A 23,243-nucleotide genomic window follows, 5' to 3' on the forward strand; every position below is an offset into this window, starting at 1 on the left:
CTCCTCTGCAGAACCCATTGAGTCCAGTCAGTGCTGCCCCATTCAGTGAGCATCTCATTTGGTTTTCCAAACACTCCCCACCCACCCCCGCCCCCGTGTCCATTCTAACTTCCCTGTTAGTAAGAGCAGTGAAGACAGGGGATTTAGATGGTTCTCTTCTTTCCCTGAAATCTTCCTGCCGACTTAGGTAGGCAATAACAACAGAAAATAGCATGCTGGGAATAGTGATTTGGAGAAGACAGGAAGCAGCTCAGGAGAGTGCCAGGCCCCAGGGGCTGAAGTCAGGAACTAAAGCCTACCACCTTTTACAGTACATTTTCTAAAGGGGTACTTAAATACTTAGGAGGAGGAAAGTCACTTTTTTTTTTTTTTTGGTTTTTTGGGGGTTTGTTTGTTTGTTGTTTGTTTTTTTGTTGTTGTTTTGGTTTGGTTTTTGGTTTTTCGAGACAGGGTTTCTCTGTGTAGCTTTGCGCCTTTCCTGGAACTCACTTGGTAGCCCAGGCTGGCCTCGAACTCACAGAGATCCGCCTGGCTCTGCCTCCCAAGTGGGAAAGTCACTTTTAATACTGCTTCTTTCTAAATTTTCTTTTAGATTTTTACTTTATGTGTCATTTCACTTGCATGTAGATAGGTGCACCACATTTGTGTCTGGTGCCCAAGGAGGTCAGAAGAGGTCATCAGATCCCCTGGACCTGGAGTTATATAGATGGTTGTGAGCCACCATGTGGATGCTGGGAACCAAACCCAGGTCCTCTGGAAGAGCAGTTACTGCTCTTAACCTCTGAGCCATCTCTCCAGACCCCAAGAGTAATCTTGTATCAATCTTGGCTCCTTTGTTAAAAAATTTATTAATGTACTGTGCGTGCACCAGAGAGGAACAGTACGTGGGGATCAGTCGGTTCTCCCCTTTCTCCACGTGGGTCCTGGAGATCCTGACTTGAACTTGCTGAGATATCTGTCTCGCCATCCCGTCATGCCTACTCTTGAGTTTTCTTCTCCAACTCTTTCTTCTTTTTCCTTTTTCTTCCTTTGTGGTTGAGACATGGTCTCATATAACCAAGCTGACTTTGAACCTCCTACCTCCACCTCCCTACTCTGTTGTTGTTGTTGTTTTTTTTTTGGGGGGGTGCGGGTGGGACAGGGGCGTTCTATCTCCTCCTCCCTCTCTCTTTTTCAGTCCCTCTCTCCCCCCTCCTTTCACCACCTCTCTCTCCCTCCACTCCCTTCTCCCCTCCCCATCTCCAGGATACTTGAGCCTGGAAGGAGAAGTCCAGAAAGCCCTTGAATAGAATAGGACACCATGATGGCAGAATTGTAAGAAAACTAGGGGTTGGGATTTAGCTCAGTGGTAAGGCGCTTGCCTAGCAAGCACAAAGCCCTGGGTTTGGTCCTCAGCTCCTGGGAGGGGTGGGGGTGGGGGGCAGAAAGAAAGAAAGAAAAGAAAACTAACCAGACCTTGGGTGGGTTAGAATCCCGAGTGTGGACTTTCTGATCTCTTAACTTGACCTATCCAGTGCCTATCTGAGTATAGTTAGTTATTGCTGTGGATCTGATCCTTGGTGATAACTATTTCACCTGTCTTAACCTTAACCACTAAAGCTCCTTCTTTTCCTCACCTTCTCTCAACTGAGTTCATCTCAGTTTTCTGTTTGTCACTGGGTTCTTTCATGTTTCTGTCAGAAAGTGGAGTTTATAGTGTGAACTTCCTTCCTGTTTGCAAGAAGTTTACTTTGGAAAATTGTAGTGAGCCTTTCTTGTTGGACTTTCTTGGACCACCAACCCCCAAATAACGATACGCAGACTTATTATTAATTATGAAAGCTCAGCCTTTAGCTTAGGCTTGTTCCCAACCAGCTCTTATAACTTAAATTAACCTGTTTCTATTAATGTACAATCTGCAGTGTGGCTTTTTCCTCTCCTTCATTCTGTACATCTGACTTGCTCCGTGGCTGGTGTCTTCCCCACCTCTCTTCTTCCCAGAGTTCCTTTCTCTCCCCGGAAGTCCCACCTATTTCTCCCTCCCTGCATAGCTATTGGCCATTCAGCTCTGTATTAAATCAATCAGGAGACGCCTTAGGCAGAGACACATCTTTACTGTGTACATAAAGACTATCCCACAACAGGAAGTGATACCAAGGTGAGAACAAAGAGTGAAGGGGGAAGGACAGCCAGAGGTACCCTGGGCCTCATCACATTAAACTTTGACAAATGACAGAAACTGGGGAATTACCCAGGTGAACCAGACGGGAGATTGGCCCCATCCTCCAGTGCTCTGGGGCTGAGATTGGCTGACACCACCCTGAAGCTATGTTTGCATACATGAGCACTGGGTGGGTTCCCACATTAAAACAAAGATAGACTGGTAAGATGTGGAGAGGTCCGGGCTGGAGAGATGACTCAGTGGTTAAGAACACTGGTTGCTCTTCCAGAGAACCCCTGTTCGATTCCCAGCACCCAACATGGCAGCTCATAACTGTCTATAACTCTAGTTCCAGGGTATCTGATGCCTTCTGGATTCTGCATGCACATGCTGCACAGACATACATGCAGGCAATATACCCATACACATAAAATTAATTTTTTAAAATGTTCTCGGTTAGTTCTCCAGCACAGGCCCAGCATTTCCAGAAGTGAACTTCTCGTCCATAGCTTTCATGTCTGGCAAAACCACTAAAAGCAAAGAGTAAACAGGACCCCAGGGAGCATGTGAGTTGTCCTGTCCAAGGGCTTTTAGAGCAAACCGCCCCACGGCTGGGTTACTCCTTCTGCATGGAGATCCTCGGTGCACAGGAGAGTTGCCTGGGAATTGTGTCTGGTTCCAGTGTATATGGGAGAGGGACCACTGCTCTAAATCGGCTTTTGGTTCAGAAGTTTAGATTATCCTGTGCATTACAATGCTTTTATCACCTGTCCTAATATATGGCATTAATTGACTACATTGATGAAAGTAGAATCTGGCTGCAGCGCTGCACTCTGAGATTTATGACCTCTATTACAGGATAGTCATGTGCTTTGCAAATGCTGTGGACAGCACACTCCTTAAACCCTGGGAAAATCACTTAAATTAACTGCAGTGGTAAACACCAGACCTGTCTGCTTAGAAATGCTGAAAATTTTGTTCGCCATTACCTCTCCATATCAGAATGCTTGTCTTTTGAATGCTCTAGCCAACTACAAAGCCTGGTGCAGGAAACTGTACTTTTCTAGAAACCGTAATGAAGTAGAATATAGCTGGAAATGTGAGTCACACTTTCATCCTGCCATGACAGGAGCAAAGGAGATTTACTGAGTCCTTGCTGAATAAGTTTTATTTTAAAGGTCCTTGAATAATTCCACATATACCATTATACTGAGAAAATCCAAGAGTCTATAAAAATGCCTGTCAAGACTAATTTTAATAAAATATGTTATCTAAGTGATAAAAATATTGGGTATTATAAAATTTTAATATCCTTAGAGAACTGTTTTTTTTTCTGACTAGCCTTATAAAGAACTGCATTTTGTTTCAGTTTTATTACTAAATAAAATGAAACAATATCATTTTTCTCCTAAATTCACAGATTGCCCCCTCTAGAAAATTTAAATTGTCTTTTTATATTTAATGCTTTATCATCTCACATATGTAAAAGTAGCTATTAATTGGCTGTATTGATTAAAGTCAAATCTGATTGTAGCACTGTAGCAGTCAGTAAGGTTGATTTTATAACCTTTGGTGTGTTTTATAGCTTTAGGTGCTTGCTTGAAATTGTTGGTATGCATTAAGTCTGTGCAACCATGGGGTGAAATGTAAGCAACTAACTGCACTGTTAGGAAGATACTAAAGTAGAGGATATATTTACAGTGTCGTCTTTCAAATCTACCTGTGCTGTAAACTGATGTTTGCTGTATGCTCCTCCTGATTTGAAATAGATGAAAGAAAATGAACCTATTATCACCATGGTTCACACAATGATTGAGAACTCGGCGCTAAGACCGCAACTGTACCAACAAGTAAGGTCTTGGACAGTGAATGATACCGCATTGTCATCTGCAAAACCCCTCAGTGACAGCCTTGTCTATCCTCAGACTCCCTCATAACATCAGTGTTTTTACCTTTTGTTTCTGTTTGTTTGGGAAACCACGCTTCATCCATGCTCCCCAAGATGCTGTGGTACCCTTAGCATGGCTTTGCTAAACACTTGCCGTTGAATATTAAGTGTGTCATCTTCCTAAAGCTTTTGTTTACATCATGTGGTTGATAGATACTTGGAGGTCTGCAGTACACTTAGCAAGGGTTACTAGGTTTCTGTACATTAACTCTGAAGGCATTACAAATGGATTTCAGGGAGAAAGATTTGTAAAACTGTTTCCTTTTAAGCACAGTCCTCCAAACCTCTCCTACTACAGCCTTAGTACCTTCTCTTTATGTGGGAGGTGATTATCTAGTTTCTATATTGATGGAGCGGAGCCTAGCCCACAGTTGTAACATAGTGGGGCTGTTGGTTCTCCTGTATTCCCGTTCCTGCATCCGTCAGGGTGTTCCCCATCTTATTCCTTTCTCACACATTCACAATGTGTCAGGGAATAGGTAGGCTTTGACTTAGGAACCTTGGTAACCTGCAGATCTGCAAATGAAGTCACATGTTTCTGTCCATTGCTTCCAGTTATTATTTATCCATGGTCTAAATGTTCCTGGCTCTGTGTTCAACAGCATCAGCTTCTTCCACTTCAGCACCCTCCAGTTCTCTGGACAATGGCCTTTTGGAATATTTTTAAATTGTAATGAAGAGGAAAGAATTATCTCACATGAAAAATGAATATAGATCCTAATTCAAATGTGAGAAGCACCTGATAAAAGGAAACGTGTGAGCTTGCCCTGGTTGGAAAGGCCCAGGTGCCTCTGTCTTTGAAGTGTGGCTGTGGTCAGGTAGCAGAACTACATGACGCTAAGAGATGAAGCCTACTCTGGGCCCAGTTTTCAAAATGTTTATAAAGTATGCTTAATGACTGAAAACATCGTTAATTTACAAGAGATAACCAAATACTAAATATTTAAAGTTAAGCAGCTTTACTTTAAGAAATTGGAAGTGACATCTTAGCATTTAATGTATGTGTACACATGTGTATAACCCTCCACGGCGCATGTGTGAAAGTCAGAGGACTGTTAGAATTGATTCTCGCCTCCCACTGCACCCCATCATCTCCAGGATCCAGCTCAGTTCTGCAGGCACAGAAGCAAGTGCTCTACCCACTGAGCCATCTCACCACCTCTGTAGCTTTGTTTTGGGATCAGGTCCTGCTTCCTCCTAAGTGCTGGGATTATGCTGTCTTCATGGGCCACCAAGTCTGGCTGGGACCCCCTTAATTTGCATATTCTCCTTAGGTGGCCTCCTGAAAACCCACCTAGGCAGTGGGTTTTCTACAAATTGACCAAATGAAAAAGATCTAGGGGTTGGGGATTTAGCTCAGTGGTAGAGTGCTTGCCTAGCAAGGGCAAGGGCCTGGGTTCGGTCCTCAGCTCCAGGAAAAAAAAAAATCCAAACAAATATCAAGTTATTGTTTTATTTTATTTTTATTATTTTATGTGTGGAGGTGGTTGGCTTGTACCACATGTGTGCCTAGTGCCTGAGGAGGCCAGAAGAGGGCATCAGATCCCCTGGAACAGACATAATCAAACCCAGGTCCTCTGAAAGAGGAGCCAGTGCTCATAGTGAGCTGGGTCTCCAGCTTCTGCATCAAGATTTTTAAAAAATCTGCCGGGCGGTGGTAGTACACGCCTTAATCCCAGCACTTGGGAGGCAGAGCCAGGTGGATCTCTGTGACTTCGAGGCCAACCTGGTCTACAGCGTGAGATCTAAGACAGGCACCAAAACTACACAGAGAAACCCTGTCTCAGAAAAAAAAAAATTTTTTTTTAAATCTTCTGAATTTGTTGGTCATTTTGCATGTCACACTTCTTGTACTGTGGGCTTTATAAGATGGTGACGGCTAATGAAGTTCCTCATCTGATGAACAGTTCTAGAAGATGCATGCCAGCAAACGCCCTAGTGCTATGAGCATTGTTTGCTTGGCCTTGTTGGTTGGTTTTTGGTTGGAGGTTTTATGGGTTGTTTTGGTTTTGTTTTGTTTTGTTTTTCATTGCTTGTTTGTTTTGAGACAGGGTCTTGCTATGTAGCCCATGCTGGCCTGGAACTTATTCTGTAGCCAGGCTGCCCTTGAATTCAAGTATCCCTGTCTTTCTGCTTCCTCGATGCTAGGATAAAAGAAAGGTTTGGCTACCATGCCTGGCTGTTAATACTGTTTTTGTTTTTAAATAGTGTCTCATTTACACCAGGCTGCCTAGGAACTCGATAAAGATGACACTGAACTTGTGATCCTCCTGCCTCTACCCTCCCATGCTGGGAGCACAGGCATATATAACTGCCCAGTTTTGTTTGGTTCTGGGGATTGAACTGAGGGTTTCATGAATGCTAGGTAAGAGCTCTGCCAGCTTATATCCCTAGCTGACTACTTTTTAGGTCATTGGATATAGTATATTGTCAAACTAAAAGTATTTCCAAAGCCAGGCATGATGTTTCACATATATAATCCCAGGCACTTGGGTGGGTAAGGCAGAAGGATTGGTCTGAGTTCAAGGCCAGTTTGTGGTACAAAGTAAGATTGTCACCCCCCCAAAAAAAAAAGAAGAGAGAAAGCCAAAATCAGGGCTGGAGAGATGTCTCAGTGGTTAAGAGAGCATACTGCTCTTGAATAGGACCTGGGTTTGGTTTCCAGAGCTCACCTCTGAGGATTGAACACCCTTTCCTAGCACCCACACTCACATGTACATCCACACATAAAACACATCACTTTTAAAAAATGTTTAATGGTTTTAAAATGTAACTGAAAACTCTTTTTAGAATGTTTTTGTGTGTACATGTGAGAGAGACATCACGAACGGGATTTTAAAGGTTGAGTTTCGTTTCATTTTTTTGTTTGTTTGGTTTTGTTGTTATTGTAGTTTGTTTTTGTTTTGTTTTTTAATTTTGGAGTTTTGTTTGTTGGTGGGAAAGGGTTTTGTTTTGTTTTGTTTTTTGCACAGGGTCTCACCACGTAGCTCTGACAGCTCACTATGTAGATCACTCTGGCCTCAAACAAAGATGCACCTGCCCCTGCCTCCTGAGTGCTGGGATTAAAGACATGCCTCACCATGCCCAGCTCTAAAAGTTACGTTTTAATTAGCATAATTTTATTGTAAGTTAGCGGTAAGCCAGTTGTAGTGAAAGTGAGAAAAGCAACATTGGAAGACTAAGGCTCAGTGCTGCCAGATTCTGGGTCGGTCCCCAGCACAACTATCAGGAGAAGGAGGAGGAAATGAAACCAAGAAGACTTGACAAGAGAGGCTTGACTGCAGCTCTTGAAGGAAAGGCAGCTGGATGGCAGTGTGATGGGGTGTACCCTCCCGCACACACACCAGAAAAGGGGGGTGGGGTTTGGTTTTGATTTGGGGTTTTTTTGTGATTTAGAAAAGTACATTACTATTACTATTTAGTAGCACACTGTTGTGGTTCCAGCTCTTGTTGGGTAGAGACAGGAAGATCAGAAGTTCAGAATCATCCTTGGCTGGTTTTTTTTTTGTTTGTTTGTTTGTTTCTTTGTTTTTGTTTGTTTGTTTTTGAGTCCATCCTGGTCTACATGAGACCCTGTCTGGAAAAAAAGGAGTAGGGGTGCTGGAGAGATGGCTCAGTGGTTAAGAGCACTTGGGACTCTTCCAAAGGACCCAAGTTCAGTTCCTAGCGTTCATGTAGAGTGACTTACAACCAACAGTATGTAACCCTAACTCCTAGGAATCCAACACCCTCTTCTGGCCTCCTTAGGTACCTGCATATACTTGACATATACACATAAAGTAATTTATTTAAAGAACATGTCCATTGATAACTATAAGTATCCTGTGAATATGATGTATTCACCTGACTATGAAGACATCACTCAAAAGCTGGAACAGCTGGGTGAGCTGACACATGCCCATAATCTCAGCACTGGGGAGAATGGGTGTAAGTTCCAGGCCAGCCTGGGCTACATCACAAGGCCCTGTCAAAAGGTTGTAACTATTCAGTAGACACTGTGGCAACTGATAAGAAAATGATGAGTCTTAAATGGCTCTCTTAAGTTAAAGCAGAACAGCAGGGTCCTAAACAATCATCATAAACTCCTTTTAGTAGACGGCTGTTCTCTTTTCCTTGATCCTTGGGCACAGGATGCAGTTCCTAATTTTAACCTAGACATAGCACTCTGCTCACTGCATTCACATGTCATGGTCTAGTAAAGCTGCTTTGCGTTTAACTTTAAATACGAAGCAAAAATGTACCAGAACATCTTAATGCCTTTCACCTTCAAGTTCTTGAGTGTAAAAACTCATTTTGACCTTTTCCAGTTGGTATCGTGGATAGAAGCATTTGAAAGCGCGCTCTTGGTCCCTTTTGCAGGGAAAAGGGTCAACGCTTCCTTGGACCCAGGTGCTTTGGTCTAGAATAACCCAACATTTGTGAGGATGCTATTGGCTGATCTTTACCTACAATAGTAAACAAGTATTCTTTTGCCATCAGATTCATTTTTCATGTAATATTCATTTCTATAAGACCTCATGGTTTAATGGTCATTCTGCATACCTTAAATAGTCACAATTCATTTGCATGAGGTATGTGAAGTAAAGTCATAAGATGAAATATGTAATTCCAGGATTTATTTGTATGTTGGGAATGCTTGAATTTTTAACCTTTTGATCTTCACATTTCTAGATCCATTTAGCGTTCTCTGCTGTTTGTTTTAAAACTATAATGGTCAAGCATATCTTTACAGAGGGGACATATAATCAAACACATTCCTATGGATTTATACATGTGTATATAAAATATAGCTCCCCAAACTAGATTATATTGGGGAGTATTACTCCTAAGCTGACAGTGCGTGAAAATGTGCCATGTAGTAAACATACAATAAGGTGCAGCTCAATTTTGCCTAATGTGTTTTTGTTGCTGTCTAGCAGTCAATATAAAATCAAAAGACAGTGAAATGATGCGTGCAGAGGCTGTGGTGTGCTCTGGGTATGACTGACTGAGATGGCTATGGAACTCTTGGTAAGCACAGTCAGAAACAAGGATTCATGTGACAAAGACAATTAGAAGAACATTAAAAGATTTTCAGTGCAGGGAAAAATAATTCCTTACAAGGCTGGAAGTATTATATGCTCCATTGTGGAGTGCTTGATAATCATGCATGAGGCACTGAGTTCAGTTCCCAGCACTACAAGAATAATAGTTGTCTACAATATCATACAAATGCTGTCAGATACAAATGTAAACCTCTTTTGAAATTTATTTATTCATAACTTATAGCATAGGCTTTCAGTTTTATGAGCCTTCAAGTGATTTCCTCTTTGCAATTAAACCCGCCCTTTTCCTCATTATCTTTTAGTTCTTAAGACAGAAGAACCAGATAAGTCTCTATTGTGTATGTGTGTTTATATTGCATATATGTATACGGTGTGTTCTAGGTCTTGTTAATGCGGTTGTGCTAAGATGTGTTGATTTGAGTGCACACACTGTGTGAGTGTGTGTGCACTGTGACAGATGCTTTCCCTGGACATGCTGATGCAAACGTTCGATTCAGTGCAGCTGCTATGGTTGTGTTTGTCCGTTTTCCATCAAAGTAATGTTTGTCTTTACAGTGGAAAATGGAAGGTGCTATATTAATTTTGTTTGGCCAGCTTCTTGTTTGACAAGCTTACGTTGGCATCATTCTTAATGTATCTTGCATATTGTATCTATGCTAAGTGTTTCTCTACTTTTGTGCCGGTTTGTGCTTGAATTAAATTTCTAGAAGTATAAAAATCATTAAAATCCTGCTTGTCACACAGTCATTTTGACAGAAATTTAAATTGTTTGCTATAGACTATATTACTTAAATATGATTTTTAAAGTTGCTCTGTGGCATTTTTTTTCTTATAGCTGTCACAAGATGAATGTAGAGGCACATTATACAAATACAGACCTGAAGAGGTAGATATTGATGTAAGTATTTCTGGCCCCTAGAACTCTCTTTGTAGACCAGGTTGGCTTTGAACTCAGAGAGATCCTCCCACCTCAGCCTCTCACATGCACCATTAAGCCCAACTATTATGAAGAATTTTTACAGATAAAGCCAGGAATCATATTGATACATTCCTGCAATCCCAGCAAAGCTGGGGCAGGAGGATTTGAGGACGTTCCAGGCCAGCCTAGACTAGGAGACTTTGTCTCAAATAAATAAATAAATGGTTTGAACTAGGGCTGTAGTTTGGCAGTAGAGCATATGCTTAGCATTCCTACGACTCTGGATTCCATCCCCAGAGCCTAAAGAAAAAGAAAAATGTCAGTTATTGTAGCATGCTCCTGTAGTCTGAGATGGCATCCATGATTGGTTTTTTGTTTGTTTGTTTGTTTTTGTTTTTCAAGACAAGGTTTCTCTGTGTAGCTTTGCGCCTTTCCTGGGACTCACTCTGTAGCCCAGGTGGGCATCGAACTCACAGAGATCCGCCTGCCTCTGCCTCCCGAGTGCTGGGATTAAAGGCATGTGCCACCACTGATTGTTAAGAGTGCTTTGAGATATGTGAGCTGAATAGCACACTGAAACTGTTTCTCTCCTTGTGTTTATTTGAGTATTTGAATGTTCTTACTCTTTTTGAAGCAGGGTCTCACTATGTAGACCTGACTGAGCTGTAACTTGGAGAGATCTGCCTGCCTCTGCCTCCAGAGATTAAAGGCGTATGCCACATTTTACTTTTGGTGGTTCTCATTGAAATAAAAATGTCCTAAAGGAGGAAAGTGTGATCAGAGTATATTGTATGAAAAAAAGTTTTTCAATTAAAAGAATTAATTAATTTTTACAAAGCTCTACTTGATATCCCATGACTGTTTTAAATGGCTCCCTTCCCTTTGTTACAAGAGACTTTCAATTGCTAACAACAGACATCTTCTTTTCTAGGCCAAATTGAGCAGATTGTGTGAACAGGATAAAGTGGTCCGTGCTCTGGAGGAGAAGCTGCAGCAGCTGCACAAAGAGAAAGTAGGGCGATTACCTTTCCTGTGTACAGTTGATGTTGCTGCCTGTGCTGATGATGAGGACACTGGTAGCCAGAGACACGTGAATGAACTCAGGGATGCAGAACATTCAGTGTAGTCCTCTTTATTCCAACAGTACACGCTCGAGCAAGCCTTGCTGTCAGCCAGCCAGGAAATAGAGATGAATGCAGATAACCCGGCCGCCATCCAAACGGTGGTACTGCAGAGAGACGACCTGCAAAACGGACTGCTGAGCACGTGTCGAGAGCTCTCCCGAGCCACTGCTGTGAGTCCTTTGACTGTCCTCCAAGCTGCCTGGATCAGGACCTGGTGGCACAGTGCTGGGAGACTAAGTCCAAGAGCTGCCTGACAGTGGAGAGAATTCGGGGGTCACCACGTGCAACCTAAAAGAGATAGAGGCGTGGCCATTTGGTCAGTGGTAGAGCCGGCCTGGTGTCCTGCCCTATGATCCCAGCACTCAGAGAGCCAGGCCTAGAGGCCACACCCTGTCTCAAAAAAAAAAAGGTCTTTAAACCAGGTGTGATGCCACAGGCCTTTAATCCCAGCACAACAGGAGGCAAAGGCAGGTAGATCTCTGTAAATTTGAGGCCAACCGTAGCCACATAGTGAGACTCTATCTCAAAAAGCAACAACAACAAAATTACAGTTTTTGTCTTTTCTCTGTTGATTTGTCTCTAAGACTGTTATCATAATAACAATCTTTTTTTTTTTCGGTTTGTTTTTGGTTTTTTGAGACAGGCTTTCTCTGTGTAGCTTTGTGCCTTTCCTGGAACTCACTCTGTAGCCCGCCTGCCTCTGCCTCCTGAGTGCTGGGATTAAAGGCGTGCACCACCACCACTGCCCAGCCATAATAACAATCTTAAAATGTTAAGCCAAATATGGTGTCACACCCTGTAAGACTAACACTCAGGAGTCCAGGGCAGAAGAGTTGCTAGAGGTTTAAGGCCAGCCTATGGCTGTGTTGTGAGATCTTACCTCTAAAAAAGAAAAAGAAAGAAATATTAATTCTTGTTGGTATACTTGTGTTTAGGGACATAAAAACAAAGGGCAGCCTTTTTCTATAATTAGAGTCGTTATTCTTTATGAGGTAGATATTTACTGAGAGAAGTATTTCTGCTTCTTACGTAGTATGCAAATAGAAATTCTTTTTTTTTCCCCCCTTTAATTTTTGAGGCAAGGTCATAAGAAAAAAATTCCTAAATATGTTAAAAGTATTTCATTAGCCAGGTGGTGGTGGTGCACACCTTCAGTCCCAGCACTTGGGAGGCAGAGGCAGGCGGATCTCTTCGAGTTTGAGGCCAGCCTGGTCTACAGAGTTCCAGGACAGCCTTACTGTTACACAGAGAAACCCTGTCTCAAAAAACAAAAACAAAAAAGATTTATTTTTATTTATGTGGGTGGGTAGGTACCAGAATAGACAACAAGAAGGAGTTGGATTCCCTAGAGGTGTCGCATACTTTTAACCACAGCAATCTGGAAGCTGAGACAGGAGGGTCATTACAAAATCAATCAAGTCGAGGCAGGGTTACATAGTGAGATCTTGTCTCCAAAAAAAAAAAAAAAATGACGGGGTTGGAGAGATGGCTCAGTGATTAAGACCATTTACTGCTCTTCCTAGTTCCCAGCACCCATGTGGTGGTTCACAGCCATCCATGACTCCACTTCCAAGGGATCTGATGCCCTTTCTCACCCTTTGAGCACCAGGAACTCATGTAATGCATGTACATACCTTCAAGCAAGCAAATACTTGTATACTTAAAGTAAATAAATAAAAAAGTTGTTTTAAAGAAAACATGGAGCCAAGTGGTGGTGGCGCACGCCTTTAATCCCAACACTCGGGAGGCAGAGCCAGGCGGATCTCTGTGAGTTCGAGGCCAGCCTGGGCTACAGAGTGAGTTCCAGGACAGGCTCCAAAGCTACACAGAGAAACCCTGTCTCGGGGAAAAAAAAAAAAAAAGAAAGAAAGAAAACCTGGCCTGAAGAGATGGCTGAGCTGTTAGAGGCAAGGCTCACAACCACAAATAGAAGAAAACAAAGGCCAGCAAATGCTGACGAGGATGTGAGGAATCGTTATCCACAACTGATGAGGATGTACGCTGCTGTGTGACTATCAGTCTTGAGGTTCCTGAAAACAGGTTGAAGAGAAGGCTTCACTATTTCAAGCTCCAGGTTCAATTCCTAGCATCCATAGGGGGCAGATCACATCTGTCTATAACTGCAGCTCCAGGGGATCTGATGAGTTCTTCTGACATCCAGGGGCATCTACTCACATGCACTTACCCACACATATACACACATAATTAAAAATAAATAGAATTAGCAGATGCTCCAACTAGACCACTCCACTCCTGGGGATCTACCCAGAAGACTAAGTCAGCACACCACAGAGCCACATGTTCATTCAGAGTTACTACCAACAGCCACAAGAGCTAAGAAATGGAACCAGCCTAGATGTGCAAAATCCGATAAATGTCTCATATATATTTTGCAGCCATAAAGAAAAATTAAATCATGGCATTTGCAGAAAAATAGATGAAAGTGGATGAAGTCATTACATTAAATAAAATAAGCCAGACTCTGAAATAACACCACATGCATTCTCTGAATGAATTGAGTCTTAAAAAAGAGAAAACCATAAAGGAGAGTGAGTTATAACTGTTTCTGCTTGGGTGCTGGAGGTGTAACTCAATAAAACACTTGCTTACCATGTTCTTGGCTTCCATCTCCAGCACTGCTAAGAGATAGTTTTATTTTGCCCAAAATAAACCATACAGTTTTCTGAAATCTTGGGAGGTTTTAAGTATACTAACAATACCATTAAAGCTTGGGTCCCCTTTAAAATAATGAATATTTTGACTTTAGGAGCTGGAACGAGCCTGGAGAGAATATGACAAGTTAGAATATGATGTCACTGTCACCAGGAACCAGATGCAGGAGCAGCTTGATCGCCTTGGGGAAGTGCAGGTAGGACAGGCGGTCGGTCTGCTCACACACATTGTCTTCAGTGACAAAGTTCTTACTCTCCACAAAGTGCGTCTCCTCTTTAAAGCCCTTGCGTTTTACCGAACCCTGATAAGCCCTGAAGGGCTTGTGCTTCTTGGGGCTTAGCACAGTTCCCTCAGCACTGTGCTCCCTTAGCACTGTGTTCTCAGTACTCAGCTCAGTTCTTAGGACTGTGCTCTCAGCACTCACCTCAGCTCTCTCAGCACTTCTGTAAATGTGGTTTAGACTCTTCACAAGTCATTCTGTAACAGCTGATACAGAATTGTTCATTAAATGCACCATGACCAACACAAAACTACACAGAGAAACCCTGTCCAACAAAACAAAACCCAAAAAAAAAAGAGTTTGGTTGGTCATGGTGTCTACTCACAGCAATAGACCAGTAGCTAAGACAATGTATATGTCACATATGTGGGCACCCTGGGAGGCCAGAGGAGGGTATTGGATCCCCTGAACTAAGTGTTACAGGTGGCTGTGGGCTATTCATTGTGGGTTCTCTGGAAGAGCAGCAAGTACTTAAGTGCTAAGCCATCGTTCCAGCTCCATGAAAAATATTATTTCTCTGCAGGGTCATATAGTTGTAACAAAGTCTTAAACTGTATGATTTTAGCCTAACAGCATGATACAGAATATTAAAAGGAAAAAGTGAATTACCAGAGCAGAGTAAAAGTAGTTGTGGTTGAATGTTTGTATTGCAAACACATTTATTTACTTCTATCAGTCAAGTGTGTTTATGTTCTCAAGTTTAGGGAGTAGCGCAGGAGCCCTTATCCTCAGGATATGCCCCGTGCCTGTCAGTGAATCATGAAACCACAAGTAGTATGGAGCCTTATGCAGTAAGCTTGGGAGAAGGTGATCGTGGGCATGGAGAAGGACTAGGATCTGCTGTCCGTTGAGCTGCTCGGGTCCACACCCGCAACAGCAGCAAACTACCCACAGGGACTGATCAGACAGTCACAGAACGTTACTCCCTCTAATGCGGTGCTGGGGTGGTGCTGAGGGCTTGTGCGTGCTGGTCAAGCACACTGTCTACCCCTGAGCTGCAGCGCACTGTGGGCTGTGTATTGGAAACCAGTGAAAGTGGACCTGGAGGTGCGGGGGCCCAGCGAGCACCTTCTGTGGCTTTCTTTCTCTCCTCAGGGACTTGTTTTTGTCTTGTTTTAACTTAGGAATGGTAAGTTTTGTTCCCTTTTCATTTTTAATTCATAGTCCCTTCTAAGAATGTGCCTTTCTGGGATCACAAATAACAACAAAGCGCACTGCAGACATGCACAGTAGCACACTTATGTCAGAGAAATTGTGTGTTTCTCTTTGTGCCTTACCTTTTTATCATTACAACTTCGTGGGCTCGTGTGTGTTATCCTAAATATCCCAGGACTTAATCCTCTGTGGCTCTCTTTTCGTTATATAATTAGTGAGACAAAACTCTGACTTTTTCCCCCTAACGTATTGTTGAATTAGTTATTTTCCTGTTGCTATGATAGAAAACCTCAACAAAAAGCAACTTAAGGGAGAAGGGGTCTGTACTTTGGCTCGCAGTTCCAGAGGGATAGAGCCCATCATAGCCGGCCTGCAGTCTCGAAGGAGAGAGCGTGAGACCTGGAAGGGCCCAGCTGGAAAATCCCAAAGCTCCCACCCAGTGGGTGCTTCTTCCAGCAAGGCCCCACCAACTGAAACTGAGTGTTCAAATGCATGAGTCCCTGGAAGGCATTTCCACTCAAGCACCACAGTGACCTGTCCCTCTTTACTGATAGAGTGAATCGGCAGGAATTCAGCGGGCACAGATTCAGAAAGAACTTTGGAGAATTCAAGATGTCATGGAGGGGTTGAGCAAACACAAACAGCAAAGAGGTTTCTCAGAAACAGGTAGGTCGGCTTTGCTGGAAAGACATAATTAAGTCTGTTGTTTTAATGGAGTTTTCCATCGGGAAACAGTCACTCTGCCATTGAGTGGGTACATAAATTAATAAAGTAGAAGCCCGGCCACAGAACCCCTTCTTCTGTGTCTGTGATGACTGACAGCACTTTAGCTTTATTGACGTCTTACTTCTGACTCTTCTCTGTGGAGAAAAGGGGATCTTACACCTCTTTTTCCTTTTGTTTTCCCTTTTTAATAATATCTTTTATTTATTCTTTGAAAGTTTCGGACATGTACACAGTTTGTCTTGACCATACCACCCCTGCTCCCCTCATGACTGTGAACACCACCTTCCTGTCTGTTCTTGTTGTTAACCAGTGGTTCCAGTTCCTGCTGCTGTTAGGGTGCTGACTGATCTTGTTGGCTTTCCCCTCCTGAATGTAATAATAGTTGCCTGTGACATTGTATGGATTAACCATGCTTTATCCTTTCCCATTTGGTGAGCATGTGAAGTTTCTGGAGTGCCATTTTGGTACTAACTGTAAGTTCTTCTGTAACAGACATCATTAGCATATAACAGAAAATACTTGCCAGTACCCCTAGTTTCCACAGTGTGAAAAGTTAGTACGTACTCCATTCTAAAGGGTATGGCCAGATTGCTCTCATCAAAGAGAACTGTTTATACCAATAATGCTTGAGGAAATCTTTTTTTTTTTTTTTTTTTTTTCCTGAGACAGGATTTCTCTGTGTAGTTTTGATGCCTGTCTTGAATCTCGCTCTGTAGACCAGGCTGGCTTCGAACTCACAGAGATCCGCCTGGCTCAGCCTCCCAAGTGCTGGGATTAAAGGCGTGCGCTACCACCGCCCGGCTGAGGAAACCTATTTTCACAGATCTTTTCTTTTTCTATTTTTAAGATTTTTTTTTTTAATTTATTTTATGTGTATGGGTGTTTTGCCTCCATGTTTGTCTGGTGACTTGTGTCCCTGGAGACTGGAAGAGGGCACCAGATCCCCTGGAACTAAAGTTTTTTAGCCACCAGAAGAGTGCTGGGAATCCAGCCAGTGTTCTTAAAACCAGTGAGCCATCTCTCCAGCTCCAATACCAATTCTTTTTTTGTTTGTTTGTTTTTCGAGACAAGGTTTCTCTGTGTATCTTTGCGCCTTCCCTGGAACTCACTCTGTAGCCCAGGCTGGCCTCTTAACTCACAGAGATCTGCCTGCCTCTGCCTCCCCAGTGCTGGGACTAAAGGCGTGCGTGCGCCACCACTGCCCGGCCCACATACCAATTCTTTTTTTTTTTTTTTTTGTTTTTCGAGACAGGGTTTCTCTGTGTAGCTTTGCGCCTTTCCTGGAACTCACTTGGTAGACCAGGCTGGCCTCGAACTCACAGAGATCCGCCTGGCTCTGCCTCCCAAGTGCTGGGATTAAAGGCATGCGCCACCACCGCCCGGCCAATTCTTAAACTTAATATTTAGAGCAGATGTGGGCAGTACATGCCTTTCATCCCAACACTCAGGAGGCAGACTGTGAGTTTGAGGCCAGCCTGGTCTACAGAGAGAGTTTCAGGACAGCCAGGGCTACACAGAGAAACCCTGTGTGGAAAAACCAAGAAAAGAAGGCTAACACTTGTAATGCTGACACTAGGGAGGCTGAGGCCAGGGTGTGGCCTTGAGTTTGAGGCCAGCCTAAATGAGTGGCAAGTGAGCTTAAGCTTCATAGCAAACTCCTAGAAGCACAGTAGAGGGGTGGGGACAATAATGTGACGACTTCTTGTCACATCAATGAAACCAGGCTGGTGAGATGGTTCAGTAGGTAAGGACACTGGCTGGCAGGGCTGGAGACCTGAGTTTGATTCCTAAGACCCACAAGGTGAAAGGACAGAACCCACTTGTGAAAGTTGTCCTCTACCTTCCACATGTGTGCCCTGGCACATGTGTGCATACACACGCACACAAAATAAATACATTTAATTTAAAATTTTTAAATAAAGTATGCTAACCAAAGTCACTCTTTCTGTGGGTTTAGAAAGGTGTTCTTAGTATAAGTAGTTACGTTTTCCAATCTTCCCAGTAGGTCTGGCAGGATCAAAGCCTTTCTCAGCAGTTAAGTACAAAAGCGAGGTAAGTTTGGTTTGTTTTTCGAGCTAACTTTAAATGTTAACAAGTAAAATTCGAAGTAGTTAAGTCTTCTCTATTCCTGAAAAAATATTTTTTAGCCTGCCTGGGGTGGTGGTGCACAACCCAGTCCTCGGGAGGTTGAGGCAGGAGGATGGCAAATTGTGGCCAGTCTGGGCTACATAGTGTGACTCTATCTCAGGGAACAGAAAAAGAAAGATAGAAATGTCTTTTAAATATAGTTAGGTCATTTTAATCTTGAAATGTTACTGACTTAGTAATTTGGTACCTTAGTAATTTCTAACATGATTTTTCTTCCTTAAACGCAAAAAATCAAATTAGTGACTACTTTTCATCTATTAGAGCTTTAACATTATTGTGCTTTTTCTGAGTAATTTGAATATTTATCATGGCTTCTTATATTTGATAACATTTATAGGATGGTTGCTAGATAAAATTGACTCGGTCATGCATGCCATAGAGAAATTATAACAACAAAGAGATACTGTCAACCTAACTGAAAAATGTCTGTGGCCTTGAGTTTTGTTTAAAAGCCAAAAAGAAATTCTTTTTTCTCTCAAAATCATCAAAATATGTAATAATATTTTTTTTTAGCCAGCTTTTTTTTTTTCCTTCCTCCTGGTTTTACAATGAAGTACAGTAATTTCCCGTAGTGATCTGTCTGGGTAGGTAAAGCTACCCTGTAAGTGTAGGAGAAAACAGATATGGCACTTAAACCCCATTATTTACTATCATTCAAAATTGTTGTGGTTTTTCACTGTGAGACTTTTGGCTTGGCAGTGTCCCTTTAATCATGTTACAGTAACTTTAATTAATGTAGCAATGAAAACAGTGTAGAGATGCTTAACCCAATCTGCTTATCTAAATAAGGTGACTATTCTACAATCTTTAGGAAGAGGAAGTAGTCCCACCTCGGCCTCCACTTCCTCGGTCTTATGACTTTACAGAGCAGCCTCCCATAATCCCCCCTCTGCCCAGTGATAGCAGCTCCTTGCTCTGTTATAGCAGGGGCCCCGTGCATCTGCCTGAAGAGAGGAAGACTCATCAAGTTCAAGGATATCCAAGAAATGGATCTCACTGTGTAAGTGGCTGCCATAGCCACAGAACAATTTTATATACCCACTCATTTTTGAGAATTAATTTATTTCATGCTCCAGCTTATTTTTGCTATAACTCCATTTTTTAGCTAGTGCCTTTTTGTTTGCATATAACATTATTACCCTTTGTTTTTCCAATTTACATTTTATCATTTTACCTTTTAATAATCTCATAATTTTAATATTTCATCATTCATAAAGTGGTTACTTTACACATTCTGATCAAGCCATATTTTAAATTCACCACTTCAGAGTGTTAGAGGCAAACAGAATATTTAGATCAGAAAATAGCAAAATGAGCGGGAGGTGGGCAGTTTAGGAAAACCATGTAAGGACGTAGGTATTGGCAAGGATCAGGGCTCTCTGGGATTGAAAACACGAGGGCTTCAGTGAGCAGATGAAGAGACTGTCGTGAGCAAGGACAGTGGGGACCTAGAACTAAGCAGGTGGATTGTGAGGTCAAGGCAAGCCTGAGCTATAAATAAAGCAAGACCCTGTCTCCAAAAGAAAAACAAAAAAAAAATGAAACTTAGATAATTTTGAGAAATACAAAGTATTCTCTGACAGGAATTTAGTTTGGGATGAACCTTACTTACTCAGACTTACTTCTAGATGAAAATTTATTGGATTGTATGATTATTTTTAGACTTTAGTTTGACCATGATAAAACTGTGAGCCAGGCGTGGTGGCACATGCCTTTAATCCCAGCACTCAGGAGGCAGAGGCAGGAGGACCTCAGTGAGTTCCAGGCCAGCCTGGTCTTCAAATCAAGTTTCAGGATATCCAGAGCTGCTATGCAGAGAAACCCTGTCTTGAAGAAAAAAAAACAAAAAACAAAAAAAATACAAAAAAAAAGGAGTGACTTTGAGCCAGTTATGATGACATCCATCTGTCATACAGCACTCAGAGAGGCAGATGCAGGAGAATCATGACTCTAAACCAGCCTAGGCTGTGCAGTCTCAGAGAGAGAGAGAATAAGAATACATGCCTAGGAGGTCAAAAGGATCAGGAGGTCAAGGCCAATTTAGGCTACATGAGACCTACCTCCAAAGAATGATTCTGAGTGATAAAGTGCATGAAAGAAGCTAAAAAGGTTGGTGCAGTGGTTACAAGCACTTGCTGCTCTTCCAGAGGACCCACGCTTGGTTCTTTGTAGCTACATAGCAGTGCACCCCCACCTAGAATGAGAGTTCCAGGGAATCTGTGGACACCAGGACACCTGTGGGGTACACTCAGAAACACGCAGCCAAAACACTAATGTACATATATAAATCTTTAGAGTGAGCACAAGGCCCTTGGTTCAATCTCTACACACAGAAGAAAAGAGACTTTGGAATAGTCTAAATTTTAAAATAGTAAGTTTCACTAATTAAAAATCTTCCTAAGAAAGGGGGAAAAAAAAACCTTTAAATTATTCTTTCTACTCAGTTGCCATGTAACATGTATTGTATTATATCAGAGTTGGGGCTTTCCATTTCCATCTTTAAAGGCAAACTTATTTTTCAGTTGAGCCCAGGACCTTACATATGCTAGGCAAGGCTTCTAGCACTGAGCCACCTACCTAGTTGAGGTGCACAGCATACAGTGACCATGTAGTTTTCTGTTGTTGCAATCACATGTCTTCCATTCAAGGGTCCAGACTATAGACTCTACAAGAGTGAGCCAGAGTTGACCACAGTGGCCGAAGTTGATGAATCTAACGGAGAGGAAAAGTCAGAACCAGTTTCCGAGATGGAAGCTCCAGTTGTTAAAGGTCAGTGTTCACAGTATTTGATCTCCTTTTGTGTTTTATTTGGTTTTCAGATATTTTGTGTACATTTTCACCCAGTACATATATAAGTCCATAATCTCATATCTGAAATCTTTGGGGTCTCTTTGAGTTTCCCAGTTAAAAAATGTTTTGAGCAGGGCATAGTGGTGAATCTCTGTGGAGTTCAAAGTCAGTCTGGTTTACATAGTGAACTCCAGGACAGCTTTATAGTGAGACCTTGTCTTAGGGGGGAAAAAAATAGAAAGAAAGAAATGCTTTGACCTAGACATGGTGACACAAACATACAGGAGGATTGACCAACTAGAGCTACTTAGCATGACTCTGTCTCAAAAAATAAAGGGGCCAGAGAGTCAGCTCAGTGATTAAGACCACTTGTTGAGAGGATCTGGGTTCAATTCTCAACACCTACATGGCGGGTCACACCATCTATAACTCCAGTTTCAGGGGATCCAAACTCTTCTGACCTCTGAGGGCACCAGGCACACACATGGTGCACATATAAACATATACATTAAATAAATAAATCTAAAAAATGTGTTTTTAAAGAAATTAAAAAGAACCAGAAATGTTTAGGCAAAAGAGTCACCATTGGGGCTGGTGTAATGGCTCAGCGATTAAGAGTGCTTGCTGTTCTTCCAGAGGACCTAAGTTCGGTTCCCAGCACCCACATCAAGCAACTCACAACCACCTGTAATTCCAGCTCCAGGCGATTCCAACATCCTCTTCTGGCCTCCAAGAGCACTGGCAAGTGCATGTGAATGTGTGTGTGTGCATGTGAATGTGTGCGTGTGTACGTGCACGCTCAAGCCACAGCAAGCAGCTTTCATGGAGAACTTTGTCCTGTCCAGCTGATTCACAGACCATTAGGATTGTTTCTTATAGGGAGGGCAGAAGTGTGCCATAGTTCTTAATCAGAAAGCCTCTCCACTACATAGTAATCTGACAGGATTTTAGATGGTTCTGTTGGAGACTTTCTAAGCAGTATGTCGTATTTCTGCCTGGCACTCCAATTTTGGGCCAGTAATCATGGCCCTGCAGTTCCAGTTTTTGCTTTTACCAGCTGCTGCTTAAGAGGGAGGCTCATCTGCATCTAGACACAACACACAAGTATCCTTTCGCTCCTTCTCCGCCCTAGTGCTGGGGCTGGAATCCAGGACATCAAGCATGCTATGCAAGACTGTTCCACTCTGCTTCATCACCAGCCTCTGGTCTTATTTTAAGAAGTTTGATGGGCTTTTACATGAAGAAAATCAGTAATATAAAGTTACATTGTAACAAAATCATTTTTTATTTCATTTGTTTTAATGTTTTTCTGTGTGTGTACATGTATGCCAAGACGTGTATATTGAGGTCAGAGAACAACCTCAGAAGTTGATCCTCACTTTAGAGACAAAGTCTCTTGCTTTTTATTTATTTTTTATTGCCCCTCATCTCCATAGAAGTGCTGAGATTACAGATGAACACTATGGCATCCATCACGTGTGCATGCCCTGCCACTCCTGTGGCGGCCAGAGGACAACGTTGTACAATCAGTTCATTCCTTTAACTTTTATGTGGGTTCCAGGGATTGAACTCAGGTCATCAGGCTTGCATGGCAAGTACTTTAATCCATAAACTATCTGCCCTCCTACCCTTCCCTTTTTTTTCAGATAGAATTTCAGTCTAGCCCAGATGGCCTAGAACTCAAAGGAAGCTACCAAGGAGAGGCGCCTCCTCTTCTTTTTCTACTGCAGTCATTTATTTTGCTTTTTTCTGCACACCCCCAAACCTTTGCAGTGTTACTGCTGAGAAATTACTGTCTGTTCGATAAGGAAAGAGTAGCTTGGATAGAGTTCCGTAGAAGTTCACTAGGGACAAGCGCGAGAGATGTTTCCATTAATCAGTTCCTTTAGTACACTGCCGCTCTGCAGTGGCGGAATATGGTGGGAACAGCAATAGCAACAACCCACAGAACAGAGGACGTCCTTACAGCTGTAGACTACAGAGTTTGCCAGTTAGTGAGGTGCTGGATGGCCATCTGGTATGATACAGGAAGGGAGGCCCTGCTTCCCTACAGGCTAGGAGTGCAGCAGCCTAGGGAAGGTGCTGGAGGATGGGAGGCATGGCTGATGCTCTCTGCATGGGCAGCATCTGTGGGCAGCCTGTGCATGGTCTGCATGCGGACTTTGAAACCCTGTTTTTCCCTCAGACGAAGTTAGTTTTCACGCTTCCAGTGACAGAGAGAATTTGTCACTGAGGGGCTTCATGGTCTTGAACACCCTCACTGTCCTGCTGCCTCCTCGTCCTCGTCCTCAGCCT

At 42.6% G+C, this 23,243-nt stretch overlaps 1 protein-coding gene across 35 annotated transcripts in view; it reads left to right on the plus strand.

Moving 5' to 3' along the window:
• Nucleotides 1-23,243, plus strand: part of Plekha5 (pleckstrin homology domain containing A5) — a 179,671-nt gene that overhangs the window by 142,150 nt on the left and 14,278 nt on the right. For 5 of the 35 annotated variants that reach the window (XM_052720036.1, XM_052720038.1, XM_052720040.1 and 2 more), the window contains 11 exons: nucleotides 3,910-3,990; nucleotides 9,436-9,471; nucleotides 9,969-10,031; nucleotides 10,984-11,064; nucleotides 11,197-11,346; nucleotides 13,944-14,045; nucleotides 15,839-15,950; nucleotides 18,013-18,062; nucleotides 18,970-19,158; nucleotides 20,807-20,927; nucleotides 21,585-21,689. In XM_052720036.1, the coding sequence (XP_052575996.1) occupies nucleotides 3,910-3,990; nucleotides 9,436-9,471; nucleotides 9,969-10,031; nucleotides 10,984-11,064; nucleotides 11,197-11,346; nucleotides 13,944-14,045; nucleotides 15,839-15,950; nucleotides 18,013-18,062; nucleotides 18,970-19,158; nucleotides 20,807-20,927; nucleotides 21,585-21,689 (1,090 nt within the window). Of the gene's footprint in view, nucleotides 1-3,841; nucleotides 3,991-9,435; nucleotides 9,472-9,968; nucleotides 10,032-10,983; nucleotides 11,065-11,196; nucleotides 11,347-13,943; nucleotides 14,046-15,838; nucleotides 15,951-18,012; nucleotides 18,063-18,947; nucleotides 19,159-20,806; nucleotides 20,928-21,584; nucleotides 21,690-23,243 lie in introns of those variants that run through there. The other 30 variants (XM_052720052.1, XM_052720054.1, XM_052720059.1 and 27 more) reach the window with 20 other exon arrangements.

Source organism: Peromyscus californicus, unplaced genomic scaffold, assembly GCF_007827085.1.
Source record: "Peromyscus californicus insignis strain IS unplaced genomic scaffold, ASM782708v3 Scaffold_6__1_contigs__length_162567912, whole genome shotgun sequence".
NCBI lineage: Eukaryota > Metazoa > Chordata > Mammalia > Rodentia > Cricetidae > Peromyscus > Peromyscus californicus.